Source organism: Hesperophylax consimilis, chromosome 17 (genome assembly GCF_061612785.1).
Source record: "Hesperophylax consimilis isolate HC1 chromosome 17, BYU_Hcon_1.0, whole genome shotgun sequence".
Classification (NCBI taxonomy): domain Eukaryota; kingdom Metazoa; phylum Arthropoda; class Insecta; order Trichoptera; family Limnephilidae; genus Hesperophylax; species Hesperophylax consimilis.
In genome coordinates, this window is record NC_142852.1 from 12,232,761 (window position 1) to 12,254,745 (window position 21,985).

The 21,985-nt window shown below is 36.5% G+C and overlaps 1 protein-coding gene across 3 annotated transcripts; it reads right to left on the reverse strand.

Moving 5' to 3' along the window:
• Positions 1-1,232: 1,232 nt before the first annotated feature.
• LOC149415997 (chymotrypsin-1-like) lies at positions 1,233-19,762 on the reverse strand. Of its 3 annotated transcripts, none has more exons than XM_089642028.1 (10): positions 15,583-15,622; positions 15,390-15,467; positions 14,432-14,554; positions 10,507-10,572; positions 10,306-10,397; positions 9,745-9,857; positions 8,912-9,061; positions 5,679-5,779; positions 4,132-4,265; positions 1,233-1,753 (listed from the first exon to the last, which is right to left on the reverse strand). In XM_089642028.1, the coding sequence occupies exons 2-10, from the start codon at positions 15,460-15,462 to the stop codon at positions 1,583-1,585; spliced, it is 1,023 nt and encodes a 340-aa protein (XP_089498154.1). In that variant the 5' UTR covers positions 15,463-15,467; positions 15,583-15,622; the 3' UTR covers positions 1,233-1,582. The 3 variants fall into 3 exon arrangements, with proteins under 3 accessions (XP_089498154.1, XP_089498153.1, XP_089498152.1); XM_089642027.1 differs by lacking the exon at positions 15,583-15,622 and adding an exon at positions 19,696-19,762 and having other exon boundaries at positions 1,234-1,753; XM_089642026.1 differs by having other exon boundaries at positions 1,234-1,753; positions 15,390-15,610.
• Between the last annotated feature and the right edge of the window lie 2,223 nt (positions 19,763-21,985).

The window sequence follows — 21,985 nt, forward strand, 5'->3', positions numbered from 1 at the left end:
GCACTTGCGATTTGTACAGGGTCAGCAGTTGTGTACTATTAAAGTATCTGCGGGCCCTGTACAGTACGCCCAGCTTCTGAGAGGCCAGCTTTACTCTGGCTTCGATGGAGCCCCCGTACCTGAGCTGGTCACTTATAGTTACACCAAGCATATCAATGGAAGGCCTGTTCGGAAGATTGCTTCCGTTGAAGGAGACTAGATTATCATTTGGATCCCTTTTAGACGTAATCAGACAGGATTGGGTCTTTGAAACATTAAATTCGACGAGATTTATTTTTACCCCAGGAGGAAATACTCTCGAGATAACCGTCCATTCTCTGCTTCAAAGCCCTCCGAGCCGTTGGAGTTTGTGTGCCCTTTGGGGGCTTGTCAAACAAAAAGCTATCATGAACTGTACTGTCATCCGCGTAACAATGAATTGTCGCACATTGATGTGCAACAAAAACAAAGTCGAATCAACTATGATCCGTTCACTTAACACCTGTGACACCAAACAGTTAAGTTAAGGTCCTAACCTAACCTAACATATCCTGGCCTATTTTTTATCACATTCTCTTTTGTCAATGTTCTGTTTTATCCGATGACCGATTTTGGTCACATTTTTAAGTAATTTGATAGTAAAAAGTAAAAATTTAATAAGGTGAAAATAAAAATACTAATTTCAATGCAACACCGCCTTGGAGCAATTATAGTACATTTAGATGTGAGGCTATGATTGACGCATGAATTGACACTTATTATAGTACATTCAGATGTGAGGTTATGATTGACGCATGAATTGACACTAATTATAGTACATTTAGATGTGAGGTTATGATTGACGCATGAATTGACACTAATTATAGTACATTCAGATGTGAGGTTATGATTGACGCATGAATTGACATTTTATGTAATTGTAATTTGACAGGAAAAACAGTTTATTTTTTTTATTTTTTTTTTTTTTTTGTGTATCTGCCACTGGGATCCCATGTGTACTCCATTAGGAATACCTTCTTGTGTTCCTTGTCTTATTATGACATTGTATTGTTACCAAGTGTTGTGGCTGTGCAGTACTGGTGCAGTACTGGCGCAGTACTGGTGCAGTACTGGTGCAGTACTGGTATATTGATCATTCCTCCAATAAGAGTCATTTATTTCTTCCAGTCCCCAATTAATTTCACACAAAACTCAAAAAAAAATTTCACGTGTAACACGCATCAAATAATGCATTTCTTGCGCAGTATTAAAAAAAAAAATGACAAAATGCGTGTTTTATTTTACTGTGTGAAGTTCAGGCGCAAGTATTAAAATGTTTTTCATTCATAATCTACAAAACAAAATCATAATTTCCAAAAAAGTGTATAAGTGATACAAGCGCTTTACAAAAGGCCGAGAAGATGTTAATGATGATGAGCGTCCTGGAGTTGCAACCACGTCAACAAACCAACAAAACATCCAAACAGTGAAGAAAATGGTTTTGGAAAATCGTTGAATCACTATTAGGGAAGTTGCAGAGGATGTTGGCATATCAATCGGCTCATGCCATGCAATGTACTCGGATGTTTTGTTATCCAGTGAACTTTGTAGGTTATGTTTGAATTCAGTTGCCCCACACCACTGACTCTATCCAAGGGATATAAGAAGACACGCGGGTGTAGATAGCAGGAATTCCGGCTGCACACGTATTCGGACCGTATGAAGTCACCCCCACCAGGTACTTCATGCAGTTGTTGTTCGGGTACGGAGCGAATATTGGACCACCGGAATCGCCCTGTAATATGAAAATATATTATTATACACTAATTGAGGTAAGGACGTGCTGGGCCCACATATCTGGACAACTTACATGCGTACATCTTCTGTGGAAATAGATCCTTCAGAAATACTTATCACACGCAACGCAAAACCACGCTTCCCATCCAACGCGCTGTCCTGTCAGTCTAACACAGTGAAATCCATAACTTTACAATATCTGATCGATGGCTTAACCGCGTAAGATTTTATATCAATTTCCCAAGCACAGTCGTGCTGTTGATAGCCAGACAGATATTGATAAATCAATACCTCAATGAATTGACATTCTTAAATGTCAGACGGCAACATAAAGGCTAAAAATACTAATAAATTGGCAATTTAGAATTGAAAAAAATATCTTTAATTTACAATGGCTGTCGTGTGTACTTTTGGCACTAAAAATGAAATCAATTAATTCATGAGGTCTTTCGTCACAACTATGTAACAGCTTTTGTTTCTCGAAGCTGGAACAGAATCAATTGATCGCATCTCAGATGAATTAATTAAGTCTATAGATTGCGTATTTGATTTCTTTCAGTTCTAAAAGCCTAGTTAGTTCACCTCCATTCATTAATAAGTCTATTATTTTGCATAACAAACAACATTATCTTAAAAGTTGTGCATATTGACGGCTTGAAGGCCTTGTGCATCTGACTGTCGGAATCATATTCTGACAGTGCTCGCAAATATCGCTAACTGGCTTAGATGAGGGATTTTGTCAATATCGTATTGATATAGAGTTTAATAAATCTACCAAGATCGGCGTAGGATGTGTGAAAGAAAGATGGCGTTGGTGGGGAGCCTTCCAACCAATTTATTTATCCATTAAGGACATTTGCTGATCGTTTTGTTGTTAATGGGAGATAATTAACTAATAGTTTTAGTAAGATGTTACAAAGTGATTTGTAAAGTAAATTCCATTGCATATTGACAAGTGTGCACGTTGGCCTGGGAACGTAGTAATGCACATATTGCTCAGTGTTCCTTACCTTCAGTCAATAGAAACACTTTCTTCCCACAGAATATGCAAGTATCCGATACTCTACGATTGATTTAAGAGTCTTGGCGACTACCGCCATACATATACGCCGAGGTTCATACACAGTTGCTAACAATCTGTAAACTCGTCAACTTCAGATTTCGTTATCGCAGACTAAAATGCATTAACTGCAATGCGAGTTGCCTGTAGACTGTCGGATATATTTATTAGTAAATCACTGAAAGATTATGTTGGCTTCTTCCCCTCAGCCTAAAAAAGGATATCTCTTGTTTCTTTGGTTTGTGGTCTTCACCAAAATAAATGAATTCCTTAAATGTAAAAGTAATTCTTCTTTGCATTTTTCTTCTTCTTTTGTGTGGTGGGGGGGTCAGAGGGGGACATCTAGGTCTGCGAGCTAGTCTAGGGCCTCAGGCGTCGCCATGTGAACCTCATCAATCCCGCCGGGGAATGAATGGAGCGGTCATTCGTTAACCACGTGGTCGGTGGTCGGCACAGCACCACATTCATACATCGCGGACTCTTTAAGGCCCCATCTGTGCATCATGTGGGCACAGCGGCGATTGGAGCACCTTAACCGATTGATGGCGGACCAGGTTTTGCGAGGCAATGAGAACCCAGGCTGTGTCTCGGTGGGGTCCTTTATGAGATGGGCATTTCTCACGTTGACCGTTTGCCACTCAAGTTTTCACTCAAAATCTTCTGGGGTGTGAGGTAATCGGAGGAGCCTGTCTCTCTTTCCGCCCAGAAGGGCTGTCGGGACTTCAAACGGCATGCCGGGTGGGAGACGACATCTTCGTGCAAAGGAATTGCGCTTTTTTGCAGCGCCTTCTTGTATTCCCTCAGTGTTGCAATTTCTCGCACAATTGTTTGCATAAATACATATGATATAAGAATTTATTTAAGAGGCGTGCATTCCATACAGGCAAATAAGCACTGCCTATCCAAGATTACTAACATTAAAAGTTCTAGCTACGAATCACAGCGCCAATTGCGCCTCTACGACCGCACTACTATATGCGACAAAAGTAGCAACTAATTATTCAAATGTGGACTGTTGATGTGTGTATTCGAAGAAATACTTGTTTTGGTTAGTGTAAAAAAGGCCATGCCTTTGTAGGAATGTAGCAATCAGTGCCATCTGTCAGTACCTCTATTAATTAGTACAATGTTTTATATATCCCGTAGAATTTGGTTTGTAAATATGAATAGTGAAGCGGTTATATTGATATTTGTATTAAGATGTTGAAGTAATAACAATTAATGTTTCTCCTAATGCCCTCCCCGATTAAATACTTTTCGTACGCCGCCGCTTACTATCAACTAGCAAAGAATAAAAAGGAAGAAGAAGATGTTACCTGACAGGTGTCCCCGCCACTTTCTCCCAAAGCACAGATTTGGGTCTGCTTTAACTCATCATAGGTATCTTCACACTCTTCTTTGGACACAATGTTCATTCGAAGTTTCTGTAGCCGGTTAGACTTGACACCACCTGGAAATAATCTTACTGTTGTCTTTAATCTATTAAAATAAATCTCCAAATACTTGAGTCGGGCCATGTGTCAGAATAACAAACGGGTACGCATGAGAAGCGAGGATTGTTTGAAGACCGAGTTATTTGGCAGTTTATCCTCTCCGCGTTCCCCTGCTAGAAACGGCTTGACGGTTAGTTAGTTAGGTTAGCGGTCAGGCCGACTGCTGTTGAAGCATCCACGAGAGTACAACATAACACCACATCTGTTTTTATTTTTATTAGGTTTATATTTCATTTTATTTGGTTTTTAACGCCCAGCGGGGCTTTTACACTGATTTTAAAAACAGAATATATCTAGGTAAGTTTTTAGATTCTCACGGCCAAAAGCATTTTTGTTGTTTGTTTTTGGGGTGTTATGCCGTGTTGCGCTAACTCCTTCTTTAGCCGACGTTTCGGACAGCGTTGCAGTGTCCATCATCAGGGCAGATCCGGTAGATCCGAAGATGATGGACACTGCAACGCTGTCCGAAACGTCGGCTAAAGAAAGAGTTAGCGCAACACGGCATAACACCCCAAAAACAAACAGCAAAAAAAAGAATATATCTAGTTCAAGGCATGATATAACAGTAAACTAATAAACTGAATATGAATAAATGGTTTAAGAATTATTTGTCTAATCGAGAGCTTACTGTCTGCATCAAAGGTCAACTGTCCTACAACTTTAAAGCTACAAGCGGCGTGCCCCAGGGCTCACATCTAGGACCCATTCTTTTTCACATATTTATAAATGAGGTTACAATGACGTTATGTTCGCAGATGATATGAAAATTTACCGAATTATTGACAATATAAATGACTGCTTATTAATACAATCAAATCTCATTAGCTTTTCTTATCGGTATATCCAAAATAAATTAACCCTTAATGTAAAAAAGTGTCAAGTCATGAGATTTTATAGAAAGAAAAACCCATTGATATATGAACCATCAAGTCTTAGGAAATTAGAAGTTTTAAATCAATATTTGACAACAAATTAACATTTATCTCCCACATTAACAATATAACCACCAAAGCGATGCAAATATTGGGTTTCATATTAAGAACTACAAAAGATTTCAAAAATTTATAAATATTGTATTCATCCATTGTCAGAAGCCATTGAGAATTCAACTCAAACATTTGGAATCCATTTTACAATATTCATTAAAAATCAATATCAATCAAACAGTGTTATTAAATGAAATTGATTCATCAAACTGACATAATTAATGTAATCAATTAGAATTCTGAGCTTAAAATTTACGTACCTAATAAATTTGTACTGAACTATTGTTGAGTGAAGTTTGTATAAAGAGGACAAAAAAGGTGTTTGTGGAAGAGTCCGTCTAGCATCTTTGGGAATGCTGGGTGGAGGGTGAATTGATCACTTACCGTCACTGGTTAGTCCCCAGCCAGTAGCAGTAAGATTTAACTGGTTGACATTTAGGTTCCTGTTTGTCCACAAGCAAGCCGGAAGGACAAATGTATTGAAACTGAAAATATAAAATAATTTTTATTATTTTTTTTGTTGTAAGCATTGAATAAAACATACTAATTTCGGTTGTCGGTGCATACTTGTATGCGTGAAGTGAATATTCCTGTGTAATGCATAAAATCATTCAAGTTCAATGAACTTTTAATTTTTTTAAATTTACAATCAATATAGTGGAAGCCGTAGTTATTTAATTTTTTACTTTAAAAGTTTATTTCTTTTGTTTAAATGTTTGACTGATAATAATAATAATAATATTTGGCTAATTTATATAGCGCCATTTTCGTGAGAAATCACCTCAAGGGCGCTGTACAAATATATTTCTTAAATAGTTAATAGGTACTAGAACTACTGACTTATCTATGTATGATACATCTACTATGAACATGGTGGTGACATGTCACCCTGATGCTCGTAAAGTTCTAATAGACAGCGGTTTGTGCTTTCTTGGATGGAATGCCTGTCGCACTCGCGATTACACAGGAGCCACTAGATGCTTCAAGTGCCAACAGTACGGTCACATCAGTAAGTCCTGCAAAAGAAACCTGTCGCCACTGCGCCGCACTGGGACACACTTATGAGGATTGCCCCAAGAAGGCACTTCCCGCTGTCTGTGCAACATGTACCCGCTTTAAGAAACCTGCAGATCACTGATAGGGACTGTCCTGCCCAACTGGCTGCCATTAACATTCAAGTTAGAATGACCGATTATGGCTCTGGCTAATTTTACATATTTCTTCTTTTTAGGAATACTTCTTCTTTTTTTATTTTTATTTTCATTTGTCTTGTTTTCAGGATTTTTCATGTGATTTACTGTTAACATTTTGTCCATGTATTTTATTTTCAGGAATAGCTACATGATTTGCTTTTCTCTTAGTCTCTCCTTTTAATTTCATTAATGTATTTCAGGCTTGAACCGAACTCCGTTGTTTGTTTATTTTGTATTGTTTATGATTTTTGATTTCTTTTTGTTTGTCCCCATAAGGGGTTGGATCACGGACCTAGTCCCCGCATACGCTCACTGAAGCTCCGATAAGTTTGGGACTCTGCCAGACATCTGTGCCACCCCTGAAGGTGGTTGTGGGTGAGAGGGAAGTCTGTGCGGACCTGGGCACCTTCCGTCCTGCCTCCGACCTCCTGACGCTTTTCTCCCCTAGGGTCTTTAGGGTTAATCCCTATCATCCCATTTACTCTCTTCTGGGCACCACCACGAGGTTGGCTTAGGGGCGCGGTATTTAGACCTGCATTTGTCTTCCCAACCACCACCAATCCATCCTCAGGACAGCCAGCTGCGAGGCTTTGAACCACCTTCCTTTTGTTTTCTCTTTATGCTTACAGCTCTTCTGAATTTAGCGACCACACGATACTTTCTTTGTTTTCTACTATTATATACTTCTCTTCTCCTTTTTTATTTTTTAGGTTGCTGACATATCTGTAATTTATGCTCTCTTCTTTCTTTTCTAGTCCCGTCAAACGATTGCGAATTCCATGTTTTGTAATAATGTCCTGTTTTTTTCTTTTTCTATGCTTTATTAGTTATTTGTTATTAGTTGAGAAGTATTATTTGATCATAACACCTACTGTAGTTACTTATCTGTAAGCGCTTGCATACCGCTTCCTAACACTGTATGCGGGGACATTGAAGGTCTAACTTCACTTTTATATATTGTAGAGCCGTTTATTAAAAAAAATTAGATTCTTGCGAGAACTCCGAAGGGGTGACCATATGTCACCTATACCGGGGTGGGACAACGGTGGGTCACTTCAATACTGACTTATCTCTAAGACTTATATCTAGTGACTTACGACTAAGGCCTATAACTACTATCTTAACGACATATATACGAGTATTTACATATTAGCAAATTACAACTAAAATTAATATAAACAATCTAATCTTACTAACGCCAGAAGAAGAAGGAAGTTCTATTATATTAGGGTGTTTTTATTGTTAGCTGGATATATATGTTAAATGAATGAAATTAATGAATAAAATCAATCGTCAATCTTAAACGCATTTAGATGATTCATCTGCCAACAATTAAACCGATTGATTTGTTCCCGCTGATATTGTCCATTGTCCATTGGCAGGCAAGTCAATAGAAAAATTGAATGAACGGAATCGCTAGATAATGTAACAATTACGGTATAAAAAGGTGAAAAAAAAAATTGGATATAATGACGGATTTATGGAAATGAGAGTCTGAAAAAGTGAGTTTGTAGTTTGGATCTAAATTTTGTTGGGCTGGTTATACATCTCAATTCCATAGGAAGTTTATTCCAAGCCCTAGGGCCGGATACTCCGAATGCACGATCACCAAACTTAGTGTTCGGATTTCGCTTAGGCTCTTTCAACCTTCCAATTGCAGATGATGTCGCTGATCTAAGAGTTGACTGCCGTAGACTAGTATTTTCCGGAATGCATAGCTCAGTAATATACGGTGGCGCCATTTCGTTGATAGCTTTAAACATCATCCAGCATAGCTTGTACTGGATCCTTTCAGGACACTTCAGCCAGTGAAGATTTCGGAGGTGCTCCGAAATGTGCGATAACTTGGGTACCCCGGTGATAAGCCTTGCTGCGGCGTTGAACACTGATTGTAGTTTATCAGTTTCGCATTTAGGAAGATTTGCATAAATGCCGTTGCAATAGTCAAGACGTGATACTATATATGAGTTCACAAGTAATTAAGTAAGTCATTTAGTTGCCTCTGTGGTGCCATAATTTTTCAAGTTTACTGACATTCAAAAGGTAAATTTCTTCTGTAGAAAGGCAATGATTATGTGGAAAATAATTTTTTTGTAATTAGCTTCACAAATCCTACAACTATAATATCCCGTGATTTAATAAATCTTATTTTCATCTAAGAAAAAACATTATATAACAGTGTTATTACCCTTATTTATAATTATTACAGAATTCTCGACAAATCAGTTCCAATTTTAAAAATTAAAATAATTATCGGTTCGAAATATTTAATTATAGGACAGGATCGAAGGAGGAATAGAAATTTGTTCAGAATATCTCGAGTTATGGCTAAAGACCGCATTGGCCAATGAACTCCCTCTTTGTCTGCCAATGTGTATTAAGTTGAGTGGTTGGAGGTACCTGGTGGATGAAGATGATATATACCTGACAGAATCCCTGAGTTGTATGAGCGTGATATCGTTGGTTTTCTTGCTAGGGTTGTACTTAGGATGGATGATGAACCTCTCAATGAGGACCTTATCACCAACGTCATCCATTATATTATAGGCACCAACTGTCACATGGTCTGGGCGGCTGTAATACATAACATACATATCTACATAATTCATATATTATAGTTTTTTTTTTGTATTAGGCAATTCACCCTAAATATATTATAGTTAATCAAAACGGAATTCGACTATTGGATTATTGCGCTGGTTCAATAATTTCCGTTAATTTTGCGGGTGCGGTTAAAAAAATAACATTAATAACACAGGATTAAATGAAGGGGTGGGAAATGCCACAGATTTACTGTGATGGATGCACGAGATGATGGTTTGCGGGTTTTACAAATATAGATAGTTCACTGGCGGTGCGTGAGTGTGATATTCGACTATCTGAGAAGTGTTTGTCAACAGGGACGCCTTTTCGTACACTAAGGTTCATCTGTGGTTGTTAGAGGTTTCAGTAAATTGGATTTAGAATTGGAACACATCTTTTAGGCAACTCAACTACGTATTAAACAAATTAATGCTATGTAAACCGGCGCAACAATTATGTTTATATTTTATTGTTAACAAATTTCTTGAAAAAAAACTGTTAGTTCAGAGAACTGTGGAGCTTGCATCCAAAAAATTAAGCATTAGAAATATATTCGATTAGGCTGCTGATAGAAAATTACGAGTCACTGACCAGTGTTCCTTCGCACGCATAGTCCGCCTTAGCGCCACAACTCCATCCTAGTGCCACCTCAGGAACGTATTAAAACTGCTCACCCTTTTCTCCTGTCTGTTAGGCAATGGGCTGCTGATAGAACGTACGAGTCACTGACCAGTGTTCCTCCGCACGAATAGTCCACTTCATTGCCCGAAGTCCATCCTAGTGCCACCTTAGAAATATATTTCATGAATTTAAAATGAATTATAATTTCAAACAAATCTTAATTTTGAATGAGGAACATCACGTGTCACTGTGTTCGTAATCAACGAAACCGCCCAACCGATTGCATTGTATATGGTTGGTTCCAGCTTGAAATACAGGATAGTTTTGGACCCGACAAGTGGCGCTATTGTCGAAATCTAAATTTGTTTTAAATTTGATTCTTCTTTTTCTCATCCAAAAATTCATACAACCACAAATTTTACCTTCCCTACATAGAAGGTGGTCTGTGGCAGGACAACGTCTGCTCGGGCTCACTAGTACATATATTTGATGCGTATACAATTATGTTGAATATTTGGTCTGTCATTCATTCCAACAGTTTAATCCTAAAAAGTTTTCGTAGAAGTTTTTAACAATACTACTTATATTTATACCAATATTGTTCGAATACTCACCATGTACGGGAACTCGCCTGGTTTAGCTCCTTTTCCCCCCACTATAAGACTTTCTTGACACGTCTTGGAATGACTTGCGTATTCGTTGCACTCTGAAATTTTTTTAAAAATCTTCTTAGGCCTACTCCATACGCAGAGTTTGTTCCGAGAGATGTAAACCAACTTACTGTAATCACTTATATAGATAGTTAGTTAACTTACTTGATTCGCTGATTCGTGACATCTGTTGATTTTTTGGTTGTGGGCAGCAAACGATAGCCGTCCTGTCTAGAAATAAAAATATAAAATATATAGGAGTCATTTGCATCCAGTTTGTATAGACAATAAAATCAACTCTATAGATTATTTATCGATTATAGAGTGATAGAGAAACCACTGTACATTTGTTAGATAATAATTTGAAATAAGTATTTAAGAAAATAATGCATTTTAGTAGCGATTTCATAAAACAAAACGAATAATTTGACATCTTTTCTTCACGCATTGTTTTGACATAATAATTTAACACACGCCCCATTTTACCTCGCATAAGTATTTGATTCACTTGATCGTGACATGTCTTCCACTGGCGTCCCCGACTCCTTCTATCGTTCACTTCCGTGACATGTCTTCCACTGGCGTCCCCGACTCCTTCTATCGTTCACTTCCGTGACATGTCTTCCACTGGCGTCCCCGACTCCTTCTATCGTTCACTTCCGTGACATGTCTTCCACTGGCGTCCCCGACTCCTTCTATCGTTCACTTCCGTGACATGTCTTCCACTGGCGTCCCCGACTCCTTCTATCGTTCACTTCCGTGACATGTCTTCCACTGGCGTCCCCGACTCCTTCTATCGTTCACTTCCGTGACATGTCTTCCACTGGCGTCCCCGACTCCTTCTATCGTTCACTTCCGTGACATGTCTTCCACTGGCGTCCCCGACTCCTTCTATCGTTCACTTCCGTGACATGTCTTCCACTGGCGTCCCCGACTCCTTCTATCGTTCACTTCCGTGACATGTCTTCCACTGGCGTCCCCGACTCCTTCTATCGTTCACTTCCGTGACATGTCTTCCACTGGCGTCCCCGACTCCTTCTATCGTTCACTTCCGTGACATGTCTTCCACTGGCGTTCCCGACTCCTTCTATCGTTCACTTCCGTGACATGTCTTCCACTGGCGTCCCCGACTCCTTCTATCGTTCACTTCCGTGACATGTCTTCCACTGGCGTCCCCGACTCCTTCTATCGTTCACTTCCGTGACATGTCTTCCACTGGCGTTCCCGACTCCTTCTATCGTTCACTTCCGTGACATGTCTTCCACTGGCGTCCCCGACTCCTTCTATCGTTCACTTCCGTGACATGTCTTCCACTGGCGTCCCCGACTCCTTCTATCGTTCACTTCCATGACATGTCTTCCACTGGCGTCCCCGACTCCTTCTATCGTTCACTTCCGTGACATGTCTTCCACTGGCGTCCCCGACTCCTTCTATCGTTCACGTCCGTGACATGTCTTCCACTGGCGTTCCCGACTCCTTCTATCGTTCACTTCCGTGACATGTCTTCCACTGGCGTCCCCGACTCCTTCTATCGTTCACTTCCGTGACATGTCTTCCACTGGCGTCCCCGACTCCTTCTATCGTTCACTTCCGCGTCATAATTTCTCCTTGCACCCCTTTATTCGTTCATCACAAACGACTGATCTTACTACAAATAATATTTGTCTTGTGTGTTCCTCGGGAGTCCCTGACTTTTTTTACCATTCACTTCTTGTGGTAGCATAAAGTATACCACATTGTTACTGTCAAAAAAACTACATTATAATGACTTTAATTTGAGTGTGTATATCATTCCAGTGCCCAGACAATTAATGAAATAAAGATACATGTCTTCATTGTTACAAACAAACATCGACAAATATACTTTTTTATTTTTATTTTTTTATTGATAGAGTACTTCACATTTCAATTCAGCAACGTTGGCCTCACTGGGTTGTTCACCCTTGCTGAGGCCCCCATTTTAAAATATACGAATTTATACATTTAAACAAAAAACAACATTAAAATAAGGATAAACTTACACCAAAAATAAAGATTAGAAATCAAAATCCAATTCTCACACCAAAATAAAAACATTAGGAGAAAATGGAAATCGGCACTTACAATGATCTATGTGCTTGTGCGTGCCGCTTGCCTTATACATTTTGTTGTGTTGCGTGAATATGTTTTATTCTCTTATGTTATAGAATTATGTTCTTTAATCCATTTTTTTATTTTGTGTTTGAATTTATTTTTATTTTCCTCAATTTTTGTTTCAAGTGGAAGGCTGTTGAATGCTTTAATAGCGTGGTATTTATGGTGTCTTTGTCCAAAGGTAGTGTTTACCGTAGGAGTTTTTATGTTTTTTTTTTACGCTTTTCTGACCGGTCTATTAGTGATATTTTGTGTTTGTTGGGGTTTGTTTTTTTTGGTCGAAAATGTAGTTTAGTAGAGTTTTAACATATAATTGGCGTATATCAAGTATGTCACAGCTTTTAAATATTTGGTCTGGGTCGGTTAGTTTATGTTTTTTGAGTATTACCTTTAATATCGTTTTCTGTGCGATTTCTATTTGAGCGATAGCTGCGTTTGTTGCTCCTCCCCAAGCAATTATTCCATATATTCTATTATTGATTGGCATAGTGCATAATATATTGTTTTCAATTGTTTTATTTTATATATGTTTCTTATATTTAGGAAAATGTGTATTGTTCTGAGGAGTCTATTTGTGATTTTTTTGATTTGATGTGTCCATCTAAGATTATGGTCAATTACGATTCCTAGATACTTTATTTGTTCTGTTTTTTCTAGAGGGGGCAATCGCAGATGTTGGTGTTTATGCATTCGTGTATTTTTATGGTCTTTGTATTGTTTTTTGGCTGTCCTGTGTTGGTTATGCTGTACGTTGTGAATTTTGTTTTCGAAATGTTTAGTGTGAGTGTATTTGAGTCCAACCATTTTTTCACTTGCGTGATTCCTAGATTCGCTATGTTATAAACCTTATTCCAATCCTTAGATTTAAATAGTAAAACTGTGTCGTCTGCGTAACTAATTATTTCTCCATCTATTTCCATGCTGCAAAGTTCATTTATGTAAATTGTGAAAAGAACGGGCCCTAGTATGCTTCCTTGTGGAACTCCGTGTGTAATCGGCAGTGGTTTGCTAGTATAGTTATTAATTTTGACTTGTTGTGTTCTGTCGCTCATGTAACTTTTTAATAGTTGTAGTTCTTTGTCTTTGATACCCATATTTTCTAATTTTTTAAAAAGTGTTTTGTGGCATATTGAATCAAAGGCTTTAGCCAAATCTAGATATATCGCTATGCATTTAAACCCTTGATCTAAGTTGCTATGTATATAATCTATTGTACTTGCTAAAGCTTCTTTTGTGCTTCTTTTTTCTCTAAATCCATATTGTTTGTCCGAGATTAATTTGTTTTCTTCCAGGTATTTTATTGTTTGGTTTTTTAATAGTCTTTCGAAAATCTTTGATAGAGAGTTTAACAAAGTGATTGGTCTATGGTTAGTTATTTCCATTTTATCTCCGGATTTATACATAGGGATTACCAGTCCTTTATTAAGAGTATTAGGAAAGCAGGCATGTGTTATGCTAAGGTTGATTAGGTGTGTTATAGGTTTTAATATTTCATTTTTTATTATTTTAATACAATCCGTTGTTATCTCATCTAATCCAGGAGCAATCCGGTTTTTTAATGTATTTATTATTTTGTTAATTTCCATTTCCGAACTTGTTTTTAATATAAATCTGTGTTGTGTTGGTTGGGTATCGATGTTTGATCTGTTTGTTTGTGTTAGTGTGTTTGAGCTGTGTTTTTTACGATTCGCTAAAACATTCCCTATATTTGCAAAAAAGTTATTGACGTGGTTTGCCATCATTTTTATATTTGTTTTGGCATCTATTTTTTTCGAGTTAATATTTAGATGTTCGGTAGTATTTTTTTGTTTGTATTTTTGTGTGTATGTAACTTCCTTTTATATTCTCCATATTTCCTTTGGGTAATTGTTTGCTTTTTTAAGTTTTTCTTTGTAGTACAACTCCTTAGCTACTCTAATAATTTATAAGACATATTTACAAGAATCATAAAACTTACCACTAAATCCACAATTGGTTGGGGCGATTCCATTTTCAATGTTTCGTTGGACCGAGGGACAGTTGTTGATCACTTTGCATGTTCCGGACACTCTCCCACGTTTTATGGTGCAATTATCACCCACTGAAATATTAATTAAATATATATTAAGTCATTGCCCTTTTCCTATTCGGGTTGGGGGATCCATCGCCTTGATAAGGCGCCTCCAGGCATCCCTTACCTTTCCTCGCACAGCCTCTGGAGTTATTTATTTAACTTTTTTAATTATATTTTTATGTGATTCCGCACAAGAGTCTCAACTGCTCCCAACCGTCTGGAGCCAGTAAGTCTATAGGTCCCCTAATTATTAAGATATGTTTTGTGGCTGAATGTAGTGGGGAGGGAAAGGAGATCGAAAGAGGATGATTGGGAATTCATATTTGATTATCAAATACGGCTAAAGCCATTCCAATCAAAGTTTCAATAATTCTGACTGATGGTCTTTCTCCAGGGTGATACTGATAGTATAATTCACCGCGACCTCCGTATTCATAGCCAAGGATCGTAACCATTCAATATCAACGTGTAACAGTTTTAATAATGATAATGGGGGAAACATGTTTTTATTCCAACCGCCTGTTAATAAACATATCATAGCCAATTGTCTATTTATCACATACAAGTTGTTTGTTGAGCCGGAGTTTCATTTAATAAGAGAAAACCCGGAGACACAACTAAATTAATGATTTCAAAAAATTAAATCACTTTGTTCAGTTATATGTATAGGTCGACTGGTTGCAGTTGCACTCTTACACAGTCTTGAATTAATATTTCCATTGTCCTGAAGAAGTTTGAGTGTAACTGAAACCGGTCGACATATATAACATATATAACTCAAATAAAGTTCTTTAAAACAATATATAATGTCAAGCCACAAAGTGTTTGCTTTCTTCGATAAAAATAATAATAATTGACTCACCTCTAGCAGAATGCACCAGCGTCACAACTAATGGCATTAATATCCAAACACATTTCAATCTGCAAAACTGCATTGCACCTGTTATCGAAATTGTAATGTATTTATATGTTTTACTGCTTTCTTACAAATATTCTCACATAAGTTAGAGCAATTCAGTTAGTAAAACTCAATTAATGCACAAATAGGTCCTTACAAAAAATAAAATAACCTTCTCAGTCAAAGGATACGCAATACTACAAAATATCCGAAATAATATTATGTTAAATAACCAGTCTGCTGATGGCTATTCATATGTAAATCTCACCGCTCTTGGCCTTTAGCGATGGTTGTCCAAATTTTATATTATTTTTAATTTCCTCAAACAGCTTAATTATTAAGCCTGTAAATGTGGGATATACGATGAAATATAAATAGATTCATTGGCTTTATACCACAGTAAGCAATTTATATGTTTCCTTATTCATATTCAGAGGTAAGATTTTTGGAATGAGCGCTGCGGAATACACATTTATTTTGTAAAAACCTTATCGCTAGAGTGGCACAAAGAGAGGCAAGAGACACAAGTGGTACACTGGTCTCAAGTGATACACTGGTCTCAAGTGATACACTAGTCTCAAGTGATACACTAGTCTCAAGCGATACACTAGGCTTTGACTATGACGTGTGAATAAAAAGCATTTTGGGATAATTGGATTCAGTCAATAGATTATATGTCGGTATTTAGTATTTAGTAATAATAATTATAATATATTTCACATAAAATTATACAATAAACCATGCGGAAAGTTTGACTAGCCAACTAGGAATGGATCCTGTTTTAGGCCAGTCAAATTGACATGTTTAGTTCAAATCATAATTTCATATTACATTGTATAATTATAAAACATATTATTTTATAGAAGGAAAGAGTGTTAAGATTGAATTCCTGTTAGAAGCTTTAGTTAAATGTACAATTTTGTACTTATAAGAATAAGCGAATAGAAAAAATAATATCTTAAAATACAAAATTAGTATCGAATGCTTTTGTTTAACAATAGATGCATGTTTGGTTATTTAAATCGCTTGCAAAAATCGAGAATCAAAACATTCTTCAAGCGTGATAACAAAATATAATAATTAACATGAATGACGTGTCCCCAGCTTTAGGAGCCGGTAAAGAAACTCAAAAAGATTTTTATTTTTTTTTATTTTATTTATTGTTTAGGAACATTTACAGACTATTAACATGAAAAAAAATCATTAGATAAGCGCTGCAAAAAAAAACGTACATGTCAACAGTCCACTTAAAAATGTTCACATCATGCACAGATTAAGTGTCATTATATACTATGTATTAACAAAAAATATATAAACAGCAAAACGTGAGCAAAGGCAAAAAAAGGAGATATCAGAAACAAAACATACAGATAAATATATGATCCAAAAAAACAAGAGAAACAAAAATAAAACAGAAAACAAATAGAGTAAATAAAAAAAAAAAAACAACAAACATTCACAATCTATTGCTAATTTGCTTTTTAAAATAAGTGAGACTATTTGCATATATATCTATGTAGTTACACTCAATAGAATTGTACAGACGACACATTCTAGATAATGGATTGAAGTAGGCAATATTGTTCTTAAATAATTCTAGATGGAATATATTATGATTCCTTAGATTACGTCTATTGGGAACTTTAATAAGAATATTGCTCACACATTGAGTTGCTTCAAGCTTGTCATGAATAATTTTGTGTAGACATATTAAGTCAGCAAATTGTCTTCTTTTATCCAGGGTCGTAAAGTTAAAGTATTGGAGTCGTTCCTCATAAGACTGCAGTACGGAACTTAGTCCATGTTTAAACGATAACAATCTTAAAATTTTTTTTTGTACAGATTCAATAGTTTTTGAATATTTCAAGTAGTGAGGGTTCCAGATAACACTACCATATTCCAATTTGCTTCTGACCAACGAGTGGTACAAGGTTATAATGGATTGGGTATTTTTAAATGGTTTCGATATTCTATGTATAAAACCAATCATTTTCAAGGATTTACTCGTGATATCACTGATATGTACATCAAACTTAAATTTTGAATCAAGTGTGATTCCTAGATCTCTAATAGTGGTGACTGCATTTAATTGAACATTATTAATGAAATATGCATGATTCTTTCGTCTTCTGTTACGAGTGAAGGTTATAATGTAACATTTATCAATATTTAGAAACATATCGTTTTGAGTACACCAGCTATATAGTGTGTAAAAGATGCAACACGAGAAGGATGCAGCAAATGATTAAAAACAAAATTGAATATTTATCTTAAGGAAGTGAATAAAAAGCGACATGAGACAATGGTTGATACCCAAATGTATTTTTTCCATTTCTTTGCTTAATTTTTTAATCCTAGTAAGATATTTTCCCTTGGAGCACTTTATGTAAAATAAAACCGATAAAGTAATTAAAAGCCAGATGGTAATAATAAAAAGACAGATCACCGCAGTAATTTTATGGTAGAACAATGGAAAGGGTAGAGTTATAAGTTTATAATCTAGTTGGGTGGTTAGAAAATAATCAAAAGCATAGATTGATAAAGAATAGACAATTGTGTTCGTTTTTGTATTGTATGGACTTTAACGAATTATGTATGAGTGTTTTTGCAATTATGTATATATATTTTTTATAGTGAGATTATCTATTGATCAACATATCTTCACTTTTGACCCTCCCTAAATAAAGGAGCCAGTCGTTGATCATTTTGCCCAAAACATTTGTACTTTTCGTTTTCCAAGCATTGGGAATAAAATTAAATGATTTTGGTCCTAAGTACGAGAATTGCCGTTGCTCAAGGGAAGTCGAGGTTTTTATGGGGACTATTGGATTATTCCTTGAAAGTAGTGTACATATTGATATTTCTGCATCTGATTCTGATATAGTTGGATTTAATGTTTCGATTCTGTGAAACAAACCAATGAATGTGTGTCTTCATAATTTGTACTGTTCGTTTAGAGATGTGAATATGTTTAAAATCCCACCGTCTGGAGCCAGTGAGTCTATGACATCCCCTGTTGGAGTATGTTGTGAGGTGAAGATGGCTTTTCAGTTATTGTCAACCACGGCTAAAGCCATTTCAATCAACGGTTCAATTCTAAATGGTGAGATTTCTGAGATTACATTTCACCCTGAAACTTGCCGTAAATACACTTCAATGTTATTTTTATAAATTAATTGATTTGAACCAGAAACCTCCGGATTTGTAATCGAGAGCCTTACCACTATTGAAGTTGGTACTTTAAAAAATGTAAATAATCAAGTAATAAATTATTATTATGGATTAAAAAATCATTTTATTTCCTCAATTATTTTGCGTATATTTTCCTCATTGGAAAGATTAAATTATTTAAAGGTTTGATTTTGTATTTTTTAAACTTATGAATATTTATGAATATTCTCGTGCGTCATTAGAATCGAATTGAAAATTCATTTGCAGAATCATGACAACATAAACGCCCGGTTTTTTATTACGAAACTTTTGTATTGATTATGGACCGGTTTTGTGCAAAATTGTGCTTGAAATTTGCTGAAATATAAAGAGAAACTTAAAGATATTTGTTTAGATATTACTATTTCTTGGAATAACATTATGAATTATTTGGAGGTTATTATACATAGTAATGAGATGATTTATGGGGAATATTGCTAGATTTTTCGTATATTTTTAAAAATTCCCAAAATGTGTTCATATTAATGTAGCATGGATAATACCGTAACGAAGATGTAAGCTGTCGAAATGTTGATATTTGCAGCCAGCCGAAAACCGTGTGACTTCACTGTACATGACGTACAATGACTGGCGCAGCAGTACTGAAATTCTAATTATGAATTGTGTTTTTAGGTAAAGGTCGCAATCAGGGCTGGCTCTGTGCAGGCGCAATTGGAGCAGTTTGCTCCGGGCGCCGACTTGCCAGGGCGCCAAGGAGCCAAGGCACTGATAACAACTAACACCTTAAACAGCGCCCTTGGAGTTTTTACATGGCTATTATAATATGGTCACCAAACACGGTTAAAGCCATTTCAAGCAACGTTTCATGTCGATACTGAGAGTATCTGCTACTTCTGTTGCGCAAATATATAATAATATACTATTTTTAATTAATGAATTGTAAAATAACACAAATTATCAAATAAAATTTACTTGCGCACGCAGAGATTTTAACTCGCGACCTCCGGATTGCTAGTCGAGAGCCTTACCCCTCGACCAAGGAGGCCGTCAAAATGTAATGATTTATGTACAAAATTAATACACATTTTGTAATATTTACCAAAATGTAGTTGAAACAAGATTGAGGAAAAATTCCACAAACTCCTGACTTGGTCGGCTTATAAACTGGTACTGGATTAAGTCAATACACTGCTCTTCTTAAAATATCAGCTCGCTCACAAATATAATATTGTTAACACGGCGTCCAGAAACTCGTATTCCAAGCGGGAATTGGTGGATCTACTGTTGGACTCGATTTGGTGGAAAAACTTTTTTTTATTTGAGGTCAAATTAGAAAACCATCGGTTTGTTAATGTCTTTTATAATACGTCGTAGCTTAGACCCAGCTATTTGGTTTAATTTGGGTACCACCGCCCCGGGAACCATTTATCGGATAACCCACAGCCCCGCCATCGGTGACCCCAATGGCCGTTGACCCCAAGTGGTTCTGTACATATCGTCGAGGGAGATCTTTTGACCTCTCCAGCCGACCAGACTCCAGACTCTCTCTCGACCCATCGAGGGATGGATTCAAACGTCCGTCACTTCTGGACAAATTGACCCTCAGATTCCTTCCCACCCACTTGTTCCTTTTTCCTTCTCAGACCTTCCTCTCCTTCCTTTCTTTAAAAGGGCCCTCCGCGCAGCATCCCAAAAGATGACAGAGGCCCTGTGGGATTTTTTTCTTCAGGGCCTCCTGTGTTTAGCCAACGTAAAAAAAAGAGACACTTTTAAAAATGTAGCGTCGCTTACGCTAGGCGGTTCGTTTTAAAACGAACACTCAGATGATGTGCTGAAAAGTTCCACAATGGACTACGCTATACACCTTTGCGAACTTTACTCTTGTGCGCAGGTTTTAGTTATTTTATGTGCGCTCTTCGGCGGTCAATATACGACTGATGTATTAGGTGATCCCTCCTGGTGCCGGTAGTAAGGTTGACCTCCAGCTCGTGGGATACATTCCATGTTAGGGCAAGTCTACCAATTTGGATGTCTGTGGTGGTGATCTACGTATTCTTAAAAAACCTGTATATTTATCAAATGTTTTCGAAGAATATTATGAATAATATTCTATGAATATATTATGAATATTGCGAATATTATGAATGAAACCGGTTCGGCAGGTTTCAGATATTAAGTTTGGTTAAAACGTATTGGTTATTAGTAGAGTGAAAATAATACTCCATTATTTCTTTAGGGATATTATAACTTATTCTAATTTTGATAAAGTAGATAAATTTCTATTTGAATATTTTAGTACAGGAATTTTCTTCAAACAATCATTTTCAATACTGAAAATGACATTTAAATTCGAATCGAATTTGAGTTCATTGAACGTGTAAATTTTCACGCAGGAAAAACTAACGCACGTAAATCCAATAAGCACTGTACCATTTACTGTAAAACAATTTGATATTATCGTTATAAACAACGTTAGGTGACTTAGCAGGGTGCCCGGGTTCACGGGGTGGGGTTTGCCTAGGTCTTACTAGGTGCACACACGTCTGCCTACTGACTGTTTGTCGAGAGACTGATTGAGGGAGACCCTTTAATCTGTCTAGCAGAACTATCTCGCCCTGCACCGCAGACAATTGGATTCATAGTCCGTCACTCCTGGTCACACTGATAGTTGCCTACCCACCCTTCATATTCTTTTTCTTCGGAGAATTTACTTTCCTCCTACCCTTAAAAGGAACCTCCACACAGCATCGCCAAAAGACGATGTACTTAATGGTTATTATTTTTAAAAAATCTTGCCTTTTTTATTGTGCAAATATAATGAAATAAAAAAATTCAGTTATTAAAAAAACTCTTTCGATGGGCTTAAATTTGATTTTCAAACAACTGATTTACGTTGTAACACAAATATGTCGTTAATAAATTTTAAATTCCGACACAAAAAACGCTTTTTTAAGGACGTTTATTTTTTTAATTTATATTTCACCAAAACATAGAAGTATGGGAAAGATAAAATTTTTAATTATTACCATTAGCACACAAAAAATTGTCAAAGTTGTCTCTGAAATGGTGAAAATTCCACGTTTTAATGGCCTATATTTCCTAATTAAAACACAAATAAATAAATCAACACATATCTGTACTAGATATTTTCTGTACCTACTAGTCTCAAGTGAACCACTAGTCTCAAGTGAACCACTAGTCTCAAGTGAACCACTAGTCTCAAGTGAACCACTAGTCTCAAGAAATACACTTTTTGATTAGAAAAATAATTATTCAGTTTGGTCGAGTATTTTGGCCTAAAATCCATAATTAATGATTTTTACATTATTTTTTCCAACCTTTTGTACTTATACTATATCTTTATAGTAATTCTATATTCAGAACTTTTT

What these genes read in the sequence shown, in the direction of transcription:
- LOC149415997 (XM_089642028.1), bottom strand. Translation starts at nt 15,462, where the DNA reads ATGCAGTTTTGCAGATTGAAATGTGTTTGGATATTAATGCCATTAGTT. An exon ending in CAGGCGAGTTCCCGTACATG is followed by an intron (nt 9,858 to 10,305) that starts GTGAGTATTCGA and finishes TATATTTCTAAG; the next exon opens with GTGGCACTAGGATGGACTTC. An exon ending in GTGGCGGGGACACCTGTCAG is followed by an intron (nt 1,754 to 4,131) that starts GTAACATCTTCT and finishes TTCATATTACAG; the next exon opens with GGCGATTCCGGTGGTCCAAT.